Source organism: Phaethon lepturus, unplaced genomic scaffold, assembly GCF_000687285.1.
Source record: "Phaethon lepturus isolate BGI_N335 unplaced genomic scaffold, ASM68728v1 scaffold25854, whole genome shotgun sequence".
NCBI lineage: Eukaryota > Metazoa > Chordata > Aves > Phaethontiformes > Phaethontidae > Phaethon > Phaethon lepturus.
The window spans coordinates 1-20,041 of record NW_010532938.1 but is presented as its reverse complement, the minus strand read 5'-3'; the positions used below and the strand labels follow the sequence as shown (position 1 = coordinate 20,041).

At 37.3% G+C, this 20,041-nt stretch overlaps 1 protein-coding gene across 1 annotated transcript; it reads right to left on the bottom strand.

The window, feature by feature from the left end:
* Positions 1-8,936: 8,936 nt before the first annotated feature.
* METTL22 (methyltransferase like 22) lies at positions 8,937-18,819 on the bottom strand. Its single transcript, XM_010285029.1, has 10 exons — positions 18,690-18,819; positions 15,764-16,114; positions 15,332-15,372; positions 15,102-15,246; positions 14,552-14,623; positions 13,884-13,937; positions 12,590-12,670; positions 11,488-11,590; positions 10,525-10,693; positions 8,937-8,972 (listed from the first exon to the last, which is right to left on the bottom strand). The coding sequence occupies exons 1-10, from the start codon at positions 18,817-18,819 to the stop codon at positions 8,937-8,939; spliced, it is 1,182 nt and encodes a 393-aa protein (XP_010283331.1).
* Positions 18,820-20,041: the final 1,222 nt, after the last annotated feature.

Genomic DNA, 20,041 nt, shown 5'->3' with positions numbered 1-20,041 from the left:
GCAGGGAAAACAAGGGCGAGAAACCGAAGGCCCGTTGCTGGCACGAGCAGCTAGTTTCCCGTTGAAACGGGAGCTGCCAGCCCTGCTCTGGGAGTGCTTCTGCTTCGTCCAGCGCTGCAGGCCACCACGCACCCGAGCGAAGGGCCGAAACCGGTTGGCTAATTGTGACAGGAATCTGAGTCTCCGCTGTTACAGCTTCACAAAGACCTACCATCCCTTCCTTAATTCCTAATATTTACCTGCAGTCACTTGGGACATAATTTAGCAAACACAGCAACAGCGAAAGTCATTTGGGCTTTTAACTCAGAGTAGAAACTCAAACCTTGTATTGATGTCAAACTCCAAGTTTAAAATCCAAGTCTTCACTAATAATAGCCTAGAACAAACACCTTTTCCTTGTAGACAGTAGCGGATCAAAGCAGCTAGATGTGACGCACATGGTAGTGATGTGTAGATGGCTCGCGAATCCTCCTACCCAACAGCACGCATGTCCCCACCACTGGACCAGTCCAGAATTCGAAACAGATTAAGTCAGTAGCAGAGCTGATGCATCAGTAAGTTTATAGCCAGGATTCCATCCTCCCTGAAGATATCAGCAGTCAACCCTCTGTTGTTTGGGAGTGGGACTGCTCACCAATATTAAGCTTTCACAACAGTTTCTCTACAAGCAATAATGACCCCTTCTTCTGTTGCTGCTTAGTTCATCTACAGCAATATGGTATTTGCAGACACAAAATTACCCTTCAAATTCCCACCCAATAATAAATATCATTATGTCTCTCCTCTGCAATAGAAACTATTGCAAGCATGTTGAATCCTGCCTTGACTCTCATCTCACAGAATTCTAGATCTCATTCATGCTCTTGGTTTTTTTCAAAACCTAAGACCTGGCTAGCCAAAGGCCAACATAAGCTTCTGAAATGTACAGCTCCCTCCCCTCTCCTCCTGTGGCCAACACGCAGGCATCCTCTCCCCTTTCAGATGACTTCACAGGAGAACTCTTGCATTGGGATTTGTAACAGATGCACACTTAGTCATGAGAGAGAGGAGCTGTCAGACCCTGCTCAGACCTCAAGTACCTTCATTGAAGGCTCCAAGGAACTTCCTGGGGAAGATATCCTGGCAAAGCAGCTAGAAGCCACTAGACAGGAAGGCCAAACAGGAGACAATCAAAGCAGGAACCCTGCAGGCTCTGAGCTGCCAAAGCTGTTCTTTTTTAGCTGCAAACACCACCAATGCGCAGATGACATCACAAGACCCTTCTGTCCCTGCACGCATCACTCAAGGCCGGGCCATCTACACCTTTTCATTTCCACTTATTCTGGGTAGAACCTTTACATCTATCACAGTTTACTACAATAAGCAAGATCTAACGGTCCAAAATGGCAAGAAAGGTGGTGGTTTAGCCATTAAGCAAGCTTTTGCAGCAGAAAGGATAATGAATGACTAGAACAGACTACTAGTAGAAATACAAGATCGGTACCATGAGACGCTTTCATAAGAAGCAAGAAAAACAACCATCAAGATTGCCAAATAAGTATTATTCTGCTTTAAGAGGAGAACAACAGATAATTTCTTGGTATCCCTTCCAATTGATCTACAGTGTAAACCTACTACTGATATCCCATAGTAGGAATCAAGTTGGGCCATTACAGAGCAGTAAACTCTACTTTTCTCATGGTATCTTCTCTCCAACTCACTGTTAACTTTCTTCCTAACTCGTTATATGTATTTTTCCTCATCTTTGAGGCAGGAGTTAATGCTACTTTTTAATTATTATTAACATCTTTCTTCTCACTATCTGATCCACTATCAAATATACCCAGCATTCAAAGGGAAAAACAGCATTTCTTGAGGAATGGAGAGATGGTCCACTTGACAAGTTCCTGAGGGATCACATGGTACTTGTGCAAGCACCAAACTGCACTCGGAGACTGGAAAGACATTTTTGGATCACATAATCCCACGATAAACTCTGTCCTCTCCTTCCTTTTCCAAATAACTAATTTTCTTTATAGTTGGTGCTAGTGTATTATTTTTATTGCCTGATCAGTTCAAGTCCCAGGGGTATAAATGTAACACAAGACTCCTGTTACGTCAGAATTATTATTAGTTATAAGAAACTGGAGAGAACAAAATCCATCGAATAAAGAGGATTTTTATAGAGTACAGTCTGCTGTCACTATCCCTATTACAAAACAAAAACCCTCATACAAAGGAAGCAGGAGCTTAGAGAATACACTCACCTTGCTGAAGAAGTTCAGCATGTTCCTTCACATGTCCTCTTCCCAACACCACCGGGACTGGCTTAGGCAAGCAATCTGTAAACACACAAACATATATGTAGATATTATGTTACTTCATTTGGGTGCTGGCACTGTTGGAAGAAACTCCGTATGCCATCTGCTGGAAGAAATCTTACTCTGAGGAAACATGCTGTACCAACGCATCTGACTGCACTCTGTTGGCAGGCTAAAGAGGCAGTATTTTTCAAGATGAACCTTTACCCTCTTAATGCACCAATGCACAGATGCACTGGACACACAGGGAGTCAGGGTCAGGACGAGTGAAACAAAAGCAGGATGAAGTCTACAAGAAAATACAGGCCTTGGGACCTCTGTCACATGCCAAAGCATGTGACAGCCCAGCAGCAAGGAGTAGCTCATTCACAAATCCTACTACTTGACTTGAACCTCCAAAGACTTCTTTTGTCTCCTTCCATTGGTTTCTTTTAGCTACACACATCACACCGTGCTTATCTGGTCAGTCTGGTGCAACTCGCTAGGTAACAGCATATCAATCAATAATTTATACTTTATCCTGTTAAAATCACTGTATAATCTTCTCTTTAGAGGGTAGAGGAAAATGAAGAAGGGCCTGGATTTGTAACTAGACACAGAAGAATCTGAAAAGAAACAGCTTCTTTCCAGCAGCTGTGGCAGATCCCATTCAGGACTAGAGCCTGATTATTTTTGGTTAATGATAATTAGTTTCTCTCTTGACAATGTCTTCAACTAAATGAAAACAAGTCTCAGAATGCAGGAAGAAGTGGAGAATTATTACTTACTGCCTAACTCTGTTCCTTCCCCATTTTCTATTTCTTGTCACATGGATTTTAACAAAATTTTCAGTCCCTAACCTTTGGGATTGATTTACAGAAAAGCTCTTTTCTGCCAACTATATTTTTCAAGTTACGAACACCATAATCACACTCAGGAGGTGAACTGCATTTTAAAGACAATGTTGCTAAGCATTAAATGAATAATTCTCAATTTACTTTCAGACTGAAAAACCTCTACAAGTTTACAAGGCAGGCGACTATTCTTGACACTTCACAACAAACAGATACACAGGAATTCAGCATCCACTTTTAGGAAGCAGTATTTAGTTTTCTGTACCCAACACTTGGCACCAACAACTGCCTTTAAAATCAACAGCAACATTTGGCCTTAACACTTCTGACAATCTGACTACAGGTAATTGTGGTCTCAGGCACGACTGACATAAATCAGCTTGCTAAAATGGCATGCGCTGCCACACCTGTTAAGAGTAAAATTTCATATAATCCTGAAGTGGACCCAACTATCTATTGCCATCAAAATAGTTGGTCTGCTCTTTCTTTATAAACCCAGCAACAAAACTCTAGTGATAGCCTCATAATGGATCACAGGAGTCAGCTGGATTAGCTCATTGATCTAATGGAGAAATATACTTGCAATTAGATTTCCTTGGAATCAAAAAAATCTCAGATTGCAAAACTGCTATAACCAACACTATGGAAGGGGAAAATACACAACTAGAATATAAAATAAGCACAGGGGCTTGAAAGCAGGACTGCTTCTACAGCAGCTTGCCTATTCTTACATCAAAATAAAGCACAATACAGAATGATACCCTTCACCCATAGCCCACAGAGAAAAACGTATTATATACGCTTCAGTGATCATGGTTCAGATGGACAGACTGTGATTCAGCTAGAGCACAGTAACCCACAAACTTGACTCAGATTTAAGGGCTCTTCAAAGATGGGCAGCCAAAACTCAGCCTACATGAAAGGCTGCTTCTGGAAACAGTTTGCTCAATGCAAGAAATAAGGCAACTGCACAGATGGAATAAAACTGAGGACTTGCTTCCTCATTCTGCCTGCAAGAATCTACCCTTTTATTTCTCCATGAGCATTATAACTTGCATCTTCGACAGGCCAGGACTGCTACGTAAAAGGACATTAAAGAAAAAAAAAAATTATAAATACGTCATGATCAAGCTTACTTGTATGTATCGCCTAGACATTTGGACTCCTGAATTTCCCCTATTGCTTTCCAGTAGTCCCCCAATTACTTCCCAAGAACTAACCCCTCACCTCCATTACTTTCTAGGAGTTTCCTGTGCTGCTTCCCGACAATCCCCACACTGCTGTGTAGGGCTGCAAAAGACCTCCCCGCAAATCCTGGCTTTTCAGGAAAACCTCAACTCTACTTTCTAGGCTTTCCCTCAGTTTTGTAGGAATCCCCTTGCCCCTCCAAATTGCTCTGGGTTTCCATGAATTCTTTGTGCTGCTTTCTAGGACTACTATGGATCACTTCCTTCCCCACCCCCTGGTTTCAGGGAATCTAATTTTCTCTCTGGGACTTCCCCCTTTTCTATTTTGTAATGAATATAATTTATTTGTATGGCACCAGGAAAAGTACAATAATCCTTTTTACTGGTTCCCCCCTTATGCTATTTAAGACCTCTAGCAAGAGGTGGGTCTGTGATTCACAGTGTAATGAATGTTCATAAAATTATGTAATACTGCAAGGTCACTGTTAACGCACATATATGCCTTTCCAAAATTGATTCTAGTCACTTTTATTGTTGCGAAATAATCAATTTCATAATTTACTTTACAGTAAATTGTGCTACCCCACTAGACATAAGCAAGTATTACATTGGTTACTTAAGGAAAGATGCTGGAGTCCATTGGCTTATTGATCTTACAGTAGAAACCTCAAGCGCACAAAATTTTTTCTTCAAGTTTCAGGAAGATGTCCACCCAAATGAAAAAAAAAAACACAACCCCACAACCCAAAACAAATGCAACCGCCAGTGACAGAGCCCTCAAGTCTCTAATGAAAATGAAAAAGGACTGGAGCTAGTGGTATATATAGAAGTTCAGTAGAACATGAATAGAAGAATAGACAGAATGAATAGACAATCTGATGAGATTTATCTGCTATAAAACTTTGAGATCAAATTTAAGTCCTGATCTTCTAATGAATGAGAATTGCCTACTACACACAAAAAGTTATGTCCACTTTTTCCTAGAAATTTCATGAAAAGCCAAAACTGCTGGAGGCAGCCTCCTAAAACTACTGTTAAAAACCAGGTAATTACAGCATCACTTTTTTTCCCAAGATTATTTCCAGAGTAACTTCATCTCTAATACACACATCTGCAAGTCTATGTGAGAAATGCAGAACTACATATTCAACCTAAACTGTTACTCCAAAATACAGTATCATTAAAACAGAAAGGAACAGGGTGTTTAACAAACTGTAAAATGTTTTGACTCAAAGTGTTGTACAGCAGATGGAGCTACAAGTATGGTCTATGAACAGCCACCTACACATGAGAACACACAGAGATAATAAACATACATAATGCATCCCATCAAATGATTATCTTGAACAACTCTTCTTTCTACTGCAAAATGACACACAGAAATTCACTTCTGTGAACAAAAGTGCACAACAAAGCAGCACTCCAAGCTTACCCTCACCAAAGATTGAAAAGAAACAAACGTCATCAGCTTGCAGTGCTCATTCAAATGTCATTTGAAAGCTCAATTTCTTATTTTGATCAATATCTGCAATTATGTCATCCATGTTCCTCTTAAGGGAAGACAAAAGCAGGACAGGGATGCCTGTCATCTTCATCTGAAGTGTGGGGACTGGGAAAGGACATGTTATTTCACCATACCCTGACAAAAGTAAGAATCAGTTTATTTCAAACAAGATCACATGTCCATCCATTACCACACTTCCCAAGAAAACTGCGACACCCTTATCAGAAACAAATGCACTGCAAGAGTTCCACAGGTTCCCCTCCACCTCCTCTGCGTTCCTCTCTCCCCAAAACAGTCTATCTGGCTGACCAGCCGGACTATGCACGCCAGATCCGGAACTGTTCCCAAGTGCAGAATGGCTTTATTTAGCAGAGGAGAAAGTCAGTTTTCCAGATGAAATCTTTCCAACATCAGCTCCACAGCAGAGTAGAAACATTAATAAATTTTAGATTAAGCACCTACCTTCTCTTCCTTCCCCTTCACAGAAATAAAGGACTTGCAGGAATGGATGATACAGACTAGAAACATTTGCTAATTCCCTTTTTTCCCCTACTAGCTACGAAGTGACCAAAAAGAAGTATATGAATAGGCCAGCAGAGTTCTTAAGGGTTTTACAATGAAACGTGCAAACTCTTTCCCAGTAGCTCACAACTCCAAGAGCATCCGACCTGACGTTGAATCACTTTACTTTTCTGCCAAGTTGTATTAATTGAGAGCCTCATGCAATTTACACTGGACTGCTGTACACATATGAACATCTTCTCCCCCTCCCAATCATATTTCCTCTCCTTTCCGTCTAGATAAGAATCATGGCAAATTGTGTTTAACACACAGCAAAAAACACAGGTATAAGACAGGACTGCCAAAAAATATCCAACAACATTACCTGTTACAATTTTTCAAAATTTAGATACATCACCACAGACGCATACTATTTTTTAAATCATGCTTTATTAGGAAAAAATCCTTCTTAATTACATAAATACAGATAACGTGTTAAAGGTATTACCTTTTAGGCACTAACTTGATTTCCAATCATAACTTGTACGCTCAAGACTAAACAATACTCCACCTTTAATCATCTTAATAAACAATAAGCTGCTAAAGGTGTAAATTTGCATGATGAGTTCTGAGAACAAGTACCATGTATGACATATTGAAAGTATGATTAAAGTAAAAATTGAGAAGGTGGCATCCATATTTAATATCCTTAAGTAGAAGTTGACAATTCTCTGGCAAGACAGGCTATATTATCTCTCATGAACGCTGCAAAGCTAAGGCATTGTGAGACTCTTGTGATTGTGTTCTTAAAATTGTTGCCTATTTTTGACTATTACGTATCATCAGTGATAAGGGTCATATCCAAATTTGCAATTTGGCCTTTAGATCTCAGTCACTGAACCCCCAAAGCTGTTGTTCCCCTTCAATAGAAAGATTAACTTTGTTTCTTTAGGAAGAAATTCTACTTGAGCTTGCTTCCCAGGCAGCCATGATGTTTGTATTTATAAGTATAAAAAACTCCTTCAGATGTTAACATAAGTCAGCTGCAGTAACATGCCTGAATTCTAAGCTTAAAAGATCTACAGCATCTCTCTACCCAGATGAGATTCTGTTGATAATTCCAAAGACTTTCAGAAGTCCTGTGCAAGTATCTTCTCTAACTGCACACGCTACTTCACCAGTTCAAATTAATTTCTTGCTACAGCCCTCAAAAAACTACTACTTAAATAAGCAGCCACATTCCAAACTAGTTGTTTTCAGTTACTCTACCAAAGTTAGTAACATTACAAAACAAACAAACTAGTTTGGGAATCTTTGTATTAAAATACAGTTTTGCACCTTTGAAGTTCAAATGAGGGTTCTGAGGGAGAAGTTCTGTATTAATCTAGGCAGATATATGCTAACGTAATGTAATTTTTATTTTGATTATACTCACAGGAAAAGGCCAGAATCATCCAATAACCCTTCATCTCATTAAAGAACACACACACAAAAAAAATCTCTTCATACACAGACGCAGGTGATGAAATAACTGACCTAAAATGACTGTACTAAATCAAATATAAAGGAGACTTTCAAGAAGCCAACCAGATGCTTCTAATATAATGTATGCACACTCCCACGAGTCATAGGCCGGAACAGCTTCATCACCAATACTCTCATAATGCTCAAGGATCCAACAGGCACAAGCATTTCTGTAGCAGTGTACATATGGTGAGTGATATAAACATAATAGTACGCATAAAATTTATAAAAAGTACAAACAAATTTTTGGTTTCATTAATAACACAGGAGAGATTTGATTAATATGTTGTATTTTAATCCAAAAACTAAGATATTGAAGGCCTCATTTGTATGGGCAAGACAGTCTCGGTCCCCTCCTTCTCCCCAGCCTCACACATATACATCAAAGGTACAATTCCAAACATTTAAAAGAGTGGTAGTATATCACTTCACATGCTACCTTCCCACTCTCAACCTGGCAAGGACAGAATAGCTTAAAATTCTAGCAGGACAATATAGCTCCAAGACCTCTGTGGAATATTTTTAGAGGCTCAAACAAAATGCACCTTGTCTCCTTTCAGTTCAGAAAATTAAGGACTAAGTTTCATAAACAGATAGCTTAAAGAAAAGTCCATGAAAGACAAAACAAGTCTTGTCCAGAACACTGTTTCACAAATGTCCATAAATATAAATAATGTGGAACTGGGATGAGACCAAGAACAGTGTCCATGTTCTGAAAACTAAAAAAGAAAATGCATGACACCTGCAAATCAGCCACATAGAGAAGGTTAAATATCTCCTTGTCAGACTCTAAAACCTAAGTCATCAATCCTGAAGAACAAGCCACTGTGTCACTGCCACTGTTTGGCATCCAGCATGTACTCTGAAAATCAACATTAAGCAGCTTTGTAAAAGAAACAGCAAAGAAACCATGTCCTAAGTGCCAAAACCAAAACTTACTGAAGTAAAATAAATCTGCATAGCAATACTTTCTGAGAACGCAGTTCCATCAGGAAAATGCTTTTCTTCAGATGAAAATTGATTTTTAATACAATATCAAAAAAGCCTTTATCCTTAGATAAAGATCTTCTATTTTCTCATGTCCCTGTCATGTTAGCTGTTCAGCAATGATCTTCCACAATTCCTGTAGCAGTGGAAAAGATACATACAGGTATTTTCACAGATCAGTAGGTTGCAATTATGAAAAAGTTCAACAGGCCCACTTGAAGACAAGTTTTAAGACACACCCTATATGTCCACCTATAGACAGTATCCATCCACAGATGGATACTAAATCCATCTATGTAATCTCCTAGAAAAAACAGCAAATTATCTTTGAGACAGAGCAATAGAATTGATTTCTTCATTCTCGTAGTATTTTTTTTAAATAAAAAATTAGTATCATTCAAATAATTTGTTTTAAAATAATTTCATTCATCTGCATGACCTTCTCCAGTATTTTGGCTGATAATCTTGCTCTTTTTCTTAGCCTGTGATGACAAACAGTTTCAATAATGCTAGTAAAAGTACAACTGAAAAAAACACTCAGTTTACTGAGGAATCAAGGTCTCACAAATGCATGTCTTATACAAACACACACTTCTCTATCAATGACAATGAAGATGAAAAACAGACCACTTTATTTCTGTAGAATAAATTAGTATATGCTTTGTCTGCTATACAAAAGATTATTAAGCGGACTATCACATACTCTTCACCATGACATCTTGAATTGTGGAAATATACTTCATGATAAATAAAAAACTTAGGCATTTTAAAAATGCATATTTTTCAAAGACCAGCAGCCTTCTGCGAAAAGGCTAGCGACTGAGTTTACACATATAGTTATAATCCAGGTTGCACTTATGCCCTTGTAAAACTTGTTTTAAAGTTTTGTATGCATGTTTTATGCCTGAAGGTATCAGCATTAAGTAAAATAAATCAATCTTGTGGAGTAACTGTGGCCCCTGTAATCTTACTATGCATACATATTGCAGAAGACACAGTAACAGTATGTTGACTACAGGAACATAACTTCTTGGTAAAAGATCTGCAATCCAGTATAAGATTTTGCAAGTTCTCTAAAATGAGCTGTTAGATTGTATTGTTCTAGAAGCTAGCAAGCTATTAGCTACTCTGCATAATATTTGTAAGAGCAAACAACTGGGGGGGGAAAAAAAAATAAAGAGAACCATAAGTGCTTGGGGAGTAATTAGGTAACTACAAATATTATACCCAGCATGTTTGTGAACAACAGAAGTTTACATCTAATAAACTTCTTCACAGATATTAGAACATCATTTCATGAACCCTAAACTGGGAAAGGAATTACTACAACTATGAAATGAAAGCTCTTCCACAAGCAAATAAATGACAAGTGATACTCGTCCCGTTTTCTAGTCAATCACAAAAACTGTATTTTACAAAGTAATGGAGATTACACTAATTTCCTCAAAGGATAAGAAACAATCTAAGCCACCATACTGCTCTTGATAGAAAGGGTATGTTATGTCAATCTAGTATAGATTATGTAAGCACAAACAAGAATAATTTTAGAACAACAAAAAGATAAATGGAAATACATGAAGAGGTAATGTTTATTCTCCTGTTTTTACTTCATGTTAAGAAAACAGCTGAAAACTAATTTGAGATGATTAGCCCAACACATTACATTTATTTTAATTAATGTCACTTACCAACTGCTCAATTCGTTCATAAATTAGAAACTGGCAGAAATCAAGCTTAATGGGCTCCACAGTATATTTCATTTTTCTATCTTGGAGGTTCTCCAAATCATTCAGGGTATTTCTAAAATGACTGTACGCTTCACATGTAACATCCATATGTCTTAAAGTGAAGTTCAGCCTGGCAAGAGAATACTTAATTTAAAATGTCTCTCCTATACTGGCATCTTAAATAGCTACGTAACTTTATTCAGCTACTGGAAAACATGGGTCTTCTCAGTGTAATTAACTGACTTTGACAGCCAAAAAAATAAGATATCTTGAAAGGTGGACAAGACTTACGTTAGCATCAATACATACTAACTCTTGAATGAATCTTTCCATTGATTTTAAGACATTTTACCGAAACAGAATTATTGGCTTGGCTTCCTGGGCAAACACTTGGCAACAAACCATATGTAGCTATTGCTTACATATCTCCAGAGAGTCAAGCAAAGCCTATTTTATATTAGTTTATGAATGGACTGTAACACATGACTACTTAAAAACATTCAATGATTCCTTGAAAGAAAACACTAGAGAAATTGTTATAGAGGTATTCAAGCTGGGAAATGTATACCCTAATTCTAAGCCCCTTCATTCCACTCAATGACCTCAAAAATATATAGCAAGTTGTCAGGCATTATAGAATACATCGGTCTAGCCACCTATTTTCCTTATTTGCACACAGGTTATCTGACACAAGAGAAAGGTAGGACAACAAAAGCCAACTCTCGTGGAAGTCAAATTCTGGACTGATAAAAATTAAGCACATATGAAAACAAATGCTTGCCCTGAGCATATACTGCAGCCTGTGATCAACCAATACAATGAAAACCAGAAGCCAACGTTCAATCAGATCAAATGTTTCTTACAAATGAAGAAAGCATGTACAGCTTTTAGTGTTTTTTATTTTATGTTCTTGGTAATACTTACCTCTTTTCTAATGCGAGGTAAACTGTGCAAGAATTTCTTAAGTTGTGTGTGATTCTATACAGTGTTCTGAACAAGGCATCTGTCAGGTCATCATCATAGAACACTACAAACAATGTTAAGAGCATCAAACATATATTTACTTAAGTCTCACGTATGAAACAAAAATAGGCAATAATCAAATTAGTTTGATTATTCTCATCAAACAAGTCACTATTTTAACTAAAACCCAAAGTATATTTTTAATGGCAAAAACTGACCCTGTAATAGTAGCCACTCCTGCTCTTTATGTCAGGCTACCTTTAAGATTTCTCTCATATCAATGGGAATCACTTCTGTCAGACAGCTTACAACACTGCAACAACATTTCTCTGAGCCTGGAAATATCTTACAGCAAAGCTAAAAAAGACAGGGTATCACAATGTATAGGGCCTCGTTTCTTACAAAAATACAGAAAAGGCTGTAACTAATATAACATTATAACCATATCTCCTTGGAAAGCAGTCTTGCAACACCTTTCAATACTGTAACTAAAAACAATTCTACTTATGTATCAAAACAACAACGGTTTTCCTATACAGATAAGCCAGCCTGTCATTTTGCAATCTTTCACTTAAGCAAGAAAAATAGCAGGGAAAAAAAGACGACAGAGCTATCCAAAGGCATAGACTCTGTGGGCAAGTGTAGCATCTGAAACAGTTTTTCATATTATAAAATATCTTAGTCTAACCACCTATTTATCATTGTTTGCATAGAGGTTATCTGATGCAAGACAAAGGTAGGACAACAAAACCTCTTCTGAAAGTCAAATTCATCACTTCTGATTATGTTCTTTGAGTAATTTATTTAGTCACAAATAATTACCATATCAAAGGAAAGAAAAAGCTAGTACTTTACAATATCTGTTCTCCTATTGCTAATTCAGAACGTAAATACAATAGCTTAAAAAAAAAAAACACCACAGGCAGGAACACTTAAGGCGGAGCTTTGACAAATTAGGTAAGGTTCTGACCTATTAGATTTTAAAAACAAACTAGGTATGTCTAAATTATTACTCATATGCGCAAGCATTTGATTTAAAAGCTTACTGTTTATATTTCCCTACCATCAGCTGCCATTATCACAGTACAGTTGTCATGTAAATCAGCAACCTCATCTTCTGACCAGCTATAAGGAGCTTCAGGATCTGTAACAGAGAATATGGCTTTGGTGTACATGATTAAATATCTCCAGCTGTCAATCATTTGAAAAAAAGAAACTACTTAACTCCTGATGTCACCTGCTACTCCATAAACAGAGCAGCCCACTGAAGGTAAATCAAAACTTTATTAATTCTTTGAAGTTCCCTGCAGTCCTTTGCTTTCTCTGTGTCACATCCAATCCTCCCAAGGCTGTCTAGGAAGAGTAAGTTTTCTTTGACTTTAGAATTTACAACCAATTACTACCCTGTAGCAAGATCACAGACTTAACTAGATTAAAATAAATACTCCTTTAAATAAAAACAAACAAACGCCTCTTCATAAAAGTTTTGATTAAGCTTCCTACTTGATCATGCTTTTTAAAACTTAGACTTTGTTGAAATATCAAACTTGCTCTGAAAGTCTAAAAAACATAAAGCCCTTTCAACTGTCAGTATCAAGTATTTTCATTAACCAGAATTTTCTTAAGTCCAAGAGAGGCTTCTGAATGTGTAAAGGATTTTTCCACTTGCTCAAATAGTTGTTCTATTTTTTAGAAGCATTACATCAAATCCAAGTAATGATGTAAAAAAAATGTATAAAGTATGCTTCATATAACCTAGGGCTACAATTTTGTGTTGCAAAGTTTTAGTGATCTGCTTTACTATCATTAATTATACTTTAAATGTTACTTGTCTGTTGCCTTTATTTTGCTAAAAGCAGCAGAACACATTCCCTTGGCAAATATTTAAAATATAAACACATTCACCACTACATTTGGAAAAATATTTATACATCTTCAAACTATCACCTACCCTCTCCACCACCTTTTGTAGTTTTGTATTCATGTAGTCACAAGCCACACAATACCATCACATCAAGATCTGGTTTACAGGAACTCAAATCCACGTCACTGTGCCTGGATTCCATCATGTCCACGTAACACACACATCTTGTTTGCACGTCTGGACTTTGACCTAAGTAAAGGACAGCCACCACTTGCCTATTCTCAACCTATCAGCAAACCCTTCCTTACTCATTCACATGGCAATGATGCACCCAAAGACAATCATGTACTTTCAACTACTTTTCCAGAGGTGTATGTGCTGGAGAACTTACTTCATAAACAATGGAATAAGCTTTTCTTGACGGCTCTGAAGGAAAAAAAAAACAAAACAGAACACACAACCCTATCTGAAAGGGCCCATTACAACCACTTACCAGTGCAGAATCCATCTTTCAGCCAGTCCAGTTCTTTTACCTTAACCTCCCCCCCTGTGGGTGAAGAAAGATCATGTCAGTCACACACGGCTTTTCAGACAGTACCTACATGAAGGTAAAGAGCCAAAATGTATATTGAAACAAGTGATGAAGATCTATTATGAGGACATATGAAACAAGTAAAGTTGAACTTGTAAATCAAATCATTTACTGTACAAAACCACTTACCTACTCACAAGAGAACAGGATGAACTTAAAGGTCAGAGAGACAACCTATGTTCTCTTTCACATGTCTCACCTGCAAAACACTTCTCCTTTCCAGAGTTCTACCTCTGTCATTTACACTCTGTTTATATGATCCTTGGCACCTGGATATCTGTGATCCTCCCAAGTATCTGAGTGAAACTCACACAAAGACTGTGTAGGAACTACAGCTGTCCTTAAACGACGACCAGAGAAAGAGTAAGTATTTTGCACCTCTCAAAAGGAAGCTGTCCCATTATGGGCCACAGATATTCTGCATCTTTCTTTTTACATGAGTCACTTTTAACCAAGACAAAAATTTAGTTTTGCTTGTAAATATGCTAGGTAGTCAACGACTGCGCTGTTTAATCCCAAAGTAGTTCATATACAGACAATCGCACAAACGCTGACTGTATAGCACTTACTTCCCAGCTCCATCAGGTGTTGGTTTAATGCAACATTCTGCTCACACATGGCCAGAAGATCTTCACCAACATCTGGAAAAAATAATGATATGCAAAATAAGAGTATTTTGCATGGGCTGTGCACACCCCTGACCTCTTAGACTAATACTCTAAGTTTCTCTCAAGCTGATGACATTAGGGAAAATTCAGAGCAACTCTATCCACTGATGACCGCTTCCCTAGTATCATTCTTGCTTTTGTCCTTCAGTACTAAGCTGAGCCACTCCTGAAGAAAGAAGTCAGATCCCTATACCGCCTATTTTAATCTAGGCACACTATCTTGAGTTCACAGCAATGTATCTCGCTTTTAAACTCTTGCGCTTAGAAGTAGTACTGATTTTTTTCTATCTGTTCAGAAAGTTCTTGTTATTTTTCAACAAACACCACAACTTTATACACATTAATAAAAACTTATTAACTAAAACTGAACAGGTGAGGATGAAAATGCCAGGATGGAAGCACTGATTTGTTAAGTTTCATGAAAACATTTAACTGAAAATAACTGCCTTACCTGTGCAATAAACTCTCTTGGCAACTGTTCCCATGATAATGCTTGTAATTCCAGTGCCACCTCCAAGCTCTAGCACCGAGCAACACCTGAATGTGTCCCGCTTAAACAGAATGTAATCAGCAAGAAGAAAGGCTGCACGCCAGACCTGTGGATAAGAGAAGCAGTTAAAACCGAGTAAATTTTGAAGCACAATCCATGAACAGCAAGATTCTACAAGACAGAATACATACTTGTTTACCGACATCGTCTAAGGGGGTTGCCATAGTATGTTCTGTGAAAATGAAAGTAGAGCAGAAATAATTACCTCAAAACGTTGTTCAAATCAAGTTCCATGAGTGGCAAATTTGAAAATCAGGTCATGCTTCCCTTTCAAATATAGAACTAAACACTCTTCATTCTATATAATAATGCTAGATTAATGGCAAAAACCTCACTCCAACTAAGAGGCACTGAATTTCCCATGATATACTATTGCCCAAATCACTTCTGGAGCAAAATGGTAAATTAAAAAAAAATATTTACACTATCACAGTATTGTGTTTGTTGTTTTATCTCCTTTCTCTTAATTACTGTTGTTCCATTTCTAAAGAAAACCTATTTTTCTTTTGTTTTATACAAACATATTTATTCCATTTCTCCTTGATTGTAAGCCTACTATTTACCTATTTTAACAACGTCACTGCAAGCACATTCTTGTTGTTCATCTTCAAAAGCATCTTCTTCTCCTTTCATCAGAATTACAGGATACACTCTATCCCTCAAAAGATCCTCTGCTTCTAAATCAGAGGTGCTTCGAGGTCTTCTGACCACCTCCAAGTCTCCGTCATCATCTAGCAGAGCTTCTATGCCTTCACTATTTAATTCTCTTTCTTTTTTTAGATTATTTCTGTCCTTGTCACAAAGTTCATCTCCACTTTTGTACTGGTGTTCTCTTTCTGCTGTAGCTTCTTTCACATGTTTCTCAGATGCCAAATCTTCTGTGTTCCAAAGGAGTTTGAAATACGACAGGAATACTGCAAGAACACGAAGAGAGGGGCAAAAAAAGTTAAACAACAGGTAAGAACAGAATCTATGCAGAACTTTCACATGCATGAATTTTGGTGTGCATTTCACATATTAAAAATCTAGAGGATAAAAAAATTATACAGATAACTTGAAATATAGTTCCATTTGCTATGAAGAAATATTTCTGTTATTAAGTTCTGTCAGTAAAAATAAATGAAGCACTTCTAGAATCTACTGGCTGACTCAGCATCTATGCAGTCACAATGCACACTTTCATCCGATTTAGTAAAACTTATTTTATAACAGCTGGCAGAAGGGGTGGTTTCTTAGATCCTCCAGAAGATCTTCTGTTGGGACAGGCTCAAACCAACTTGAAAGAAGAATTAATACAAGTTCGAATTCGTCTCTTTTGGTTAAGATTTAATTCCTACCTTATAAGAAACAAACATGTTCTAGTAAAAAGCAAGTAGGATTTCTTTTACTGTTTTAAAAGTCTTGAGGAATTCAAGCAACATCAAGCCTTGAAATCAGCTTAGCATGAGTAAGCAGGAAGAAGCTCACAGGAGACAGCTTGCCAAAGCTGAACATGGATGCTTTTTTTTTTTTTTGGAAGTCTTTGAACTGAGTATTTGACGACATTAAATTAATAAGGCCATTGTCCTCAGTAAAGCAATTAATTAAAAACCTTCTGCAACCATCATCCAGTGATGTCAGCATCTATTAAAAAAGTTTAAGTTATCCAAACATGGACCTTACAATTTTAATTAGAGGAATCTGTATTGTCTGAATACAACACATAAGGAAGAACAAACATTTGTTCTTCCATCTATAGTTGATCTCAACTCTACAGCAGTGCTTATGCACTGTGCTTGACAGAACAGGCCAGTCACGGAACGCAGAACCATGGAATTCAATTCACCTATTCTGGTACAAAATCAGTATTTGTAGACATCTTAGGCTGGGTACTATTATTCCACAATTACACACAATGTGTTGAGAATTGAGAAGAAGATACCCAAGAATACAACTAGTGAAAAAGGTCAATACCAGCAGGATTCTAAGAAGAATGTCTAGAATTATGCTTATTCACACCAAAAGGGAAGAGATAAAGTGCTTGCCACCATTGTTTGGAATTCTACTCCAGTTTCTTTAGAAAGCAAGATATTCAAAGTTGGTCTACTGTAACCTGAGAGAAGTTCTTCTCTAGAGGCCATTTTCAGCTAGATCTAATAAAATCTTCATTGCCTATCCTAGCAGGAGAAATTTTTAAAGACATCTACTGTTTGCATGACAACCAGATTCAACTGATTTGAATATTTAACAAATTAGAGGATGCCATCAATGAATGAAATGCTTTTGTTCTCCAAGTCCATTCTGACCCTCTGCACATTCTTTGGCATTTCAAAAGGTGCGAGGTAAAACTGACCTAAAGCAGCAGAGACTAAATCCCAATGAGGTTCCCTAAAAAACAACGAAGGGGCAGCGGTAGATTGTCTTCCTATTAGAGTAAAATCTGTCATACTACAATCCAGTTATTGTCTTAATAAACAAAGGAATTTCCCTGAACAAGTACATTCAGAGTAGGTAGCACATGCTGCCATGTCATTCTGTTGAAAGGTTCTTTGCATTAAGCAAAATCACAGAAAACAAATGTCGAACAGCATGAAGACACACCACAGCATTAATTACCTGTTTTTGACCTGATTATGGTCAAAATTATTATCCACTTCTCTGTCAAGCCTACTTTTATAATTTTTTACATTGTTACATGGTAGAACAGCTGCAAAAGTTATTCTTTTTATGTCACAACTGGGTTTGAAAAAACAGTTAACACTTCTGTCACAGCAGGAGCAGTACTTTTCTACAGATATTTTACCAGCAGCTTCAAGATCAGTTTTCCTGACTTTATAGAAACCTACAGGCTGACAGTCAGTCAGAGGCATTTGCCAATTCATTTCCACCACAGCCTTGACTCTTCAAATTATAAAAGTCAGTCAAAATCATTGCTATTCTGAGTTTTCTTGTTGCCAATTTTTTAGTAACAACAACAACAAAAAAAACCCAACCAAAACCACAAAGCTGTTAGGCTTCTCTAGAATAGACGGTAAATCACCACATAAAGATTGTCTAAGAATTCATAAATTAATTACTGATAATTTTTATTTTAAACTGAAGTTACACTATTTAAAAAGCCTCACCTTTTGTTTGTATGCAAGAGACATCCCAACTTTTTAACATGATTCCCAAGTGTTATATTGAGATTATAGCTAAATGAACAAATAAATAAATACATACAATTAAACCTGCAAGCAAGTCAATTTGGCTACTTCTTCTCAGAAAGTAATTTAAAATTTCTTTTTTAAGGTAGGCTGTCTACAAATTCTACATTAATAGTTTTCATTTCTGCAGTTAATTTCATGAGGAGAATCCAGCTAGCCCTCTTCCTAAAGACCGAGTAGCAAGGGATTCTGTTTCTAACTGAAATATGTAATGACTACTATCAACCATTAAAAGGAGGATTCAGACGTTAAAAAAAAATGAATACACTCAAAACACAGCTCCATCAGTCTAAACATATATTACCTGGTTGTCCAACTGCATTCAATCGTACCATGAGATGTCTTTTGTTTGTACAGTGTAAGTGAACATCAGACAGTACAGTGTCACTTTTAAAGGTGGGGTTATCCATCTCCTTCTCTGTTACATCTACCATGATGTGCTGGTGAAAGGAACATCTACAGTACCCAAACAGCCCCCTATGAGCTGTCACAACGTGATTTGATACTCTTCTATTAACAAGTATCAAGCAACAGTCTTGCTCAGCAAGACAACCTCATGATATAGTTTCTGGAGAAGACCTCAGGCAAGATGCGATCAGGCAAGCTCCACCATGCTCCAGTAAGACAGCAAGCTGCGTATCAACCTAAACCCAAGAACAGACAGCTTTTTAGTGACATCCTGACACGGTCTGAACATTGCTCCAGCAATATTTTAGAAGATAAAAATCAGATTACACTGTCCAATAAAGTTGCAATGCTCCATGCTCTCTTTTACAATACTCCAAAGAATCATCAAATACATAATTGCTAGTAGCTCACTGGCAGATTTCGCGTATTTTACAAAGAGCTACTAATTATCTTGTGTTAAAAACACTCCCCACGACGTAACAGATGTTACCATGAATGCACAAACTTACAATGCTAAGTCAAGGTCTTCAACAGAACATAAGACCTTGCATGCACAACTCCACCATTTTAAGGGATTTTGTTCTTCACAGGAATCTCTGAATTTTCTCAGAAATGGAGACAATTTCCAAATGTATTATCATAGGTTAGTTCCCCAAACTTTGTAAAAGGAGTATCTGCCCTTCCTGGAGAAAATTCAGCTCCTTTTATATGCCTCCACTAATTGGGCAATTAATGTCTCTTATCTTTAGTGCTCTTCACTCTTCCCCAGGAAAAAAAAAATACAAACACCTGAAATCATCCTCATTACCTAAAGTCCAAGACCAAGTTGTCTCTCTGTCCTAAGGCACAAACAAATTAATTACCTCTTATGAACAGAAAAATAAAGAGGACATTTATTTCTCTATGCTCTACAAAACTTGACATTTTGTGAAGGGCACGTGAAACACTGACGAACCATAGATCTGAAAACAAAATTTATGTCTTTAAAAATGGAGATGACAAGCTTAGATCACAAGCACACAAATCATCAAACATTATATGAATGATTTAGTTACAAGAGATACCCAAGTCTCACTAGGTATAAGCACCCCTAATACTCCTTATATAAACATTTTTGATGTCATTTCCTATGTTGGCATTAAAATCTTGGGAGATTGTACTTGAACAAGGACATAAGTATATAAGCTTAAAATGCTCCAACCCATACAGACAGCCTTCACAACTTTACTTATGAAGTTGTATTAACTT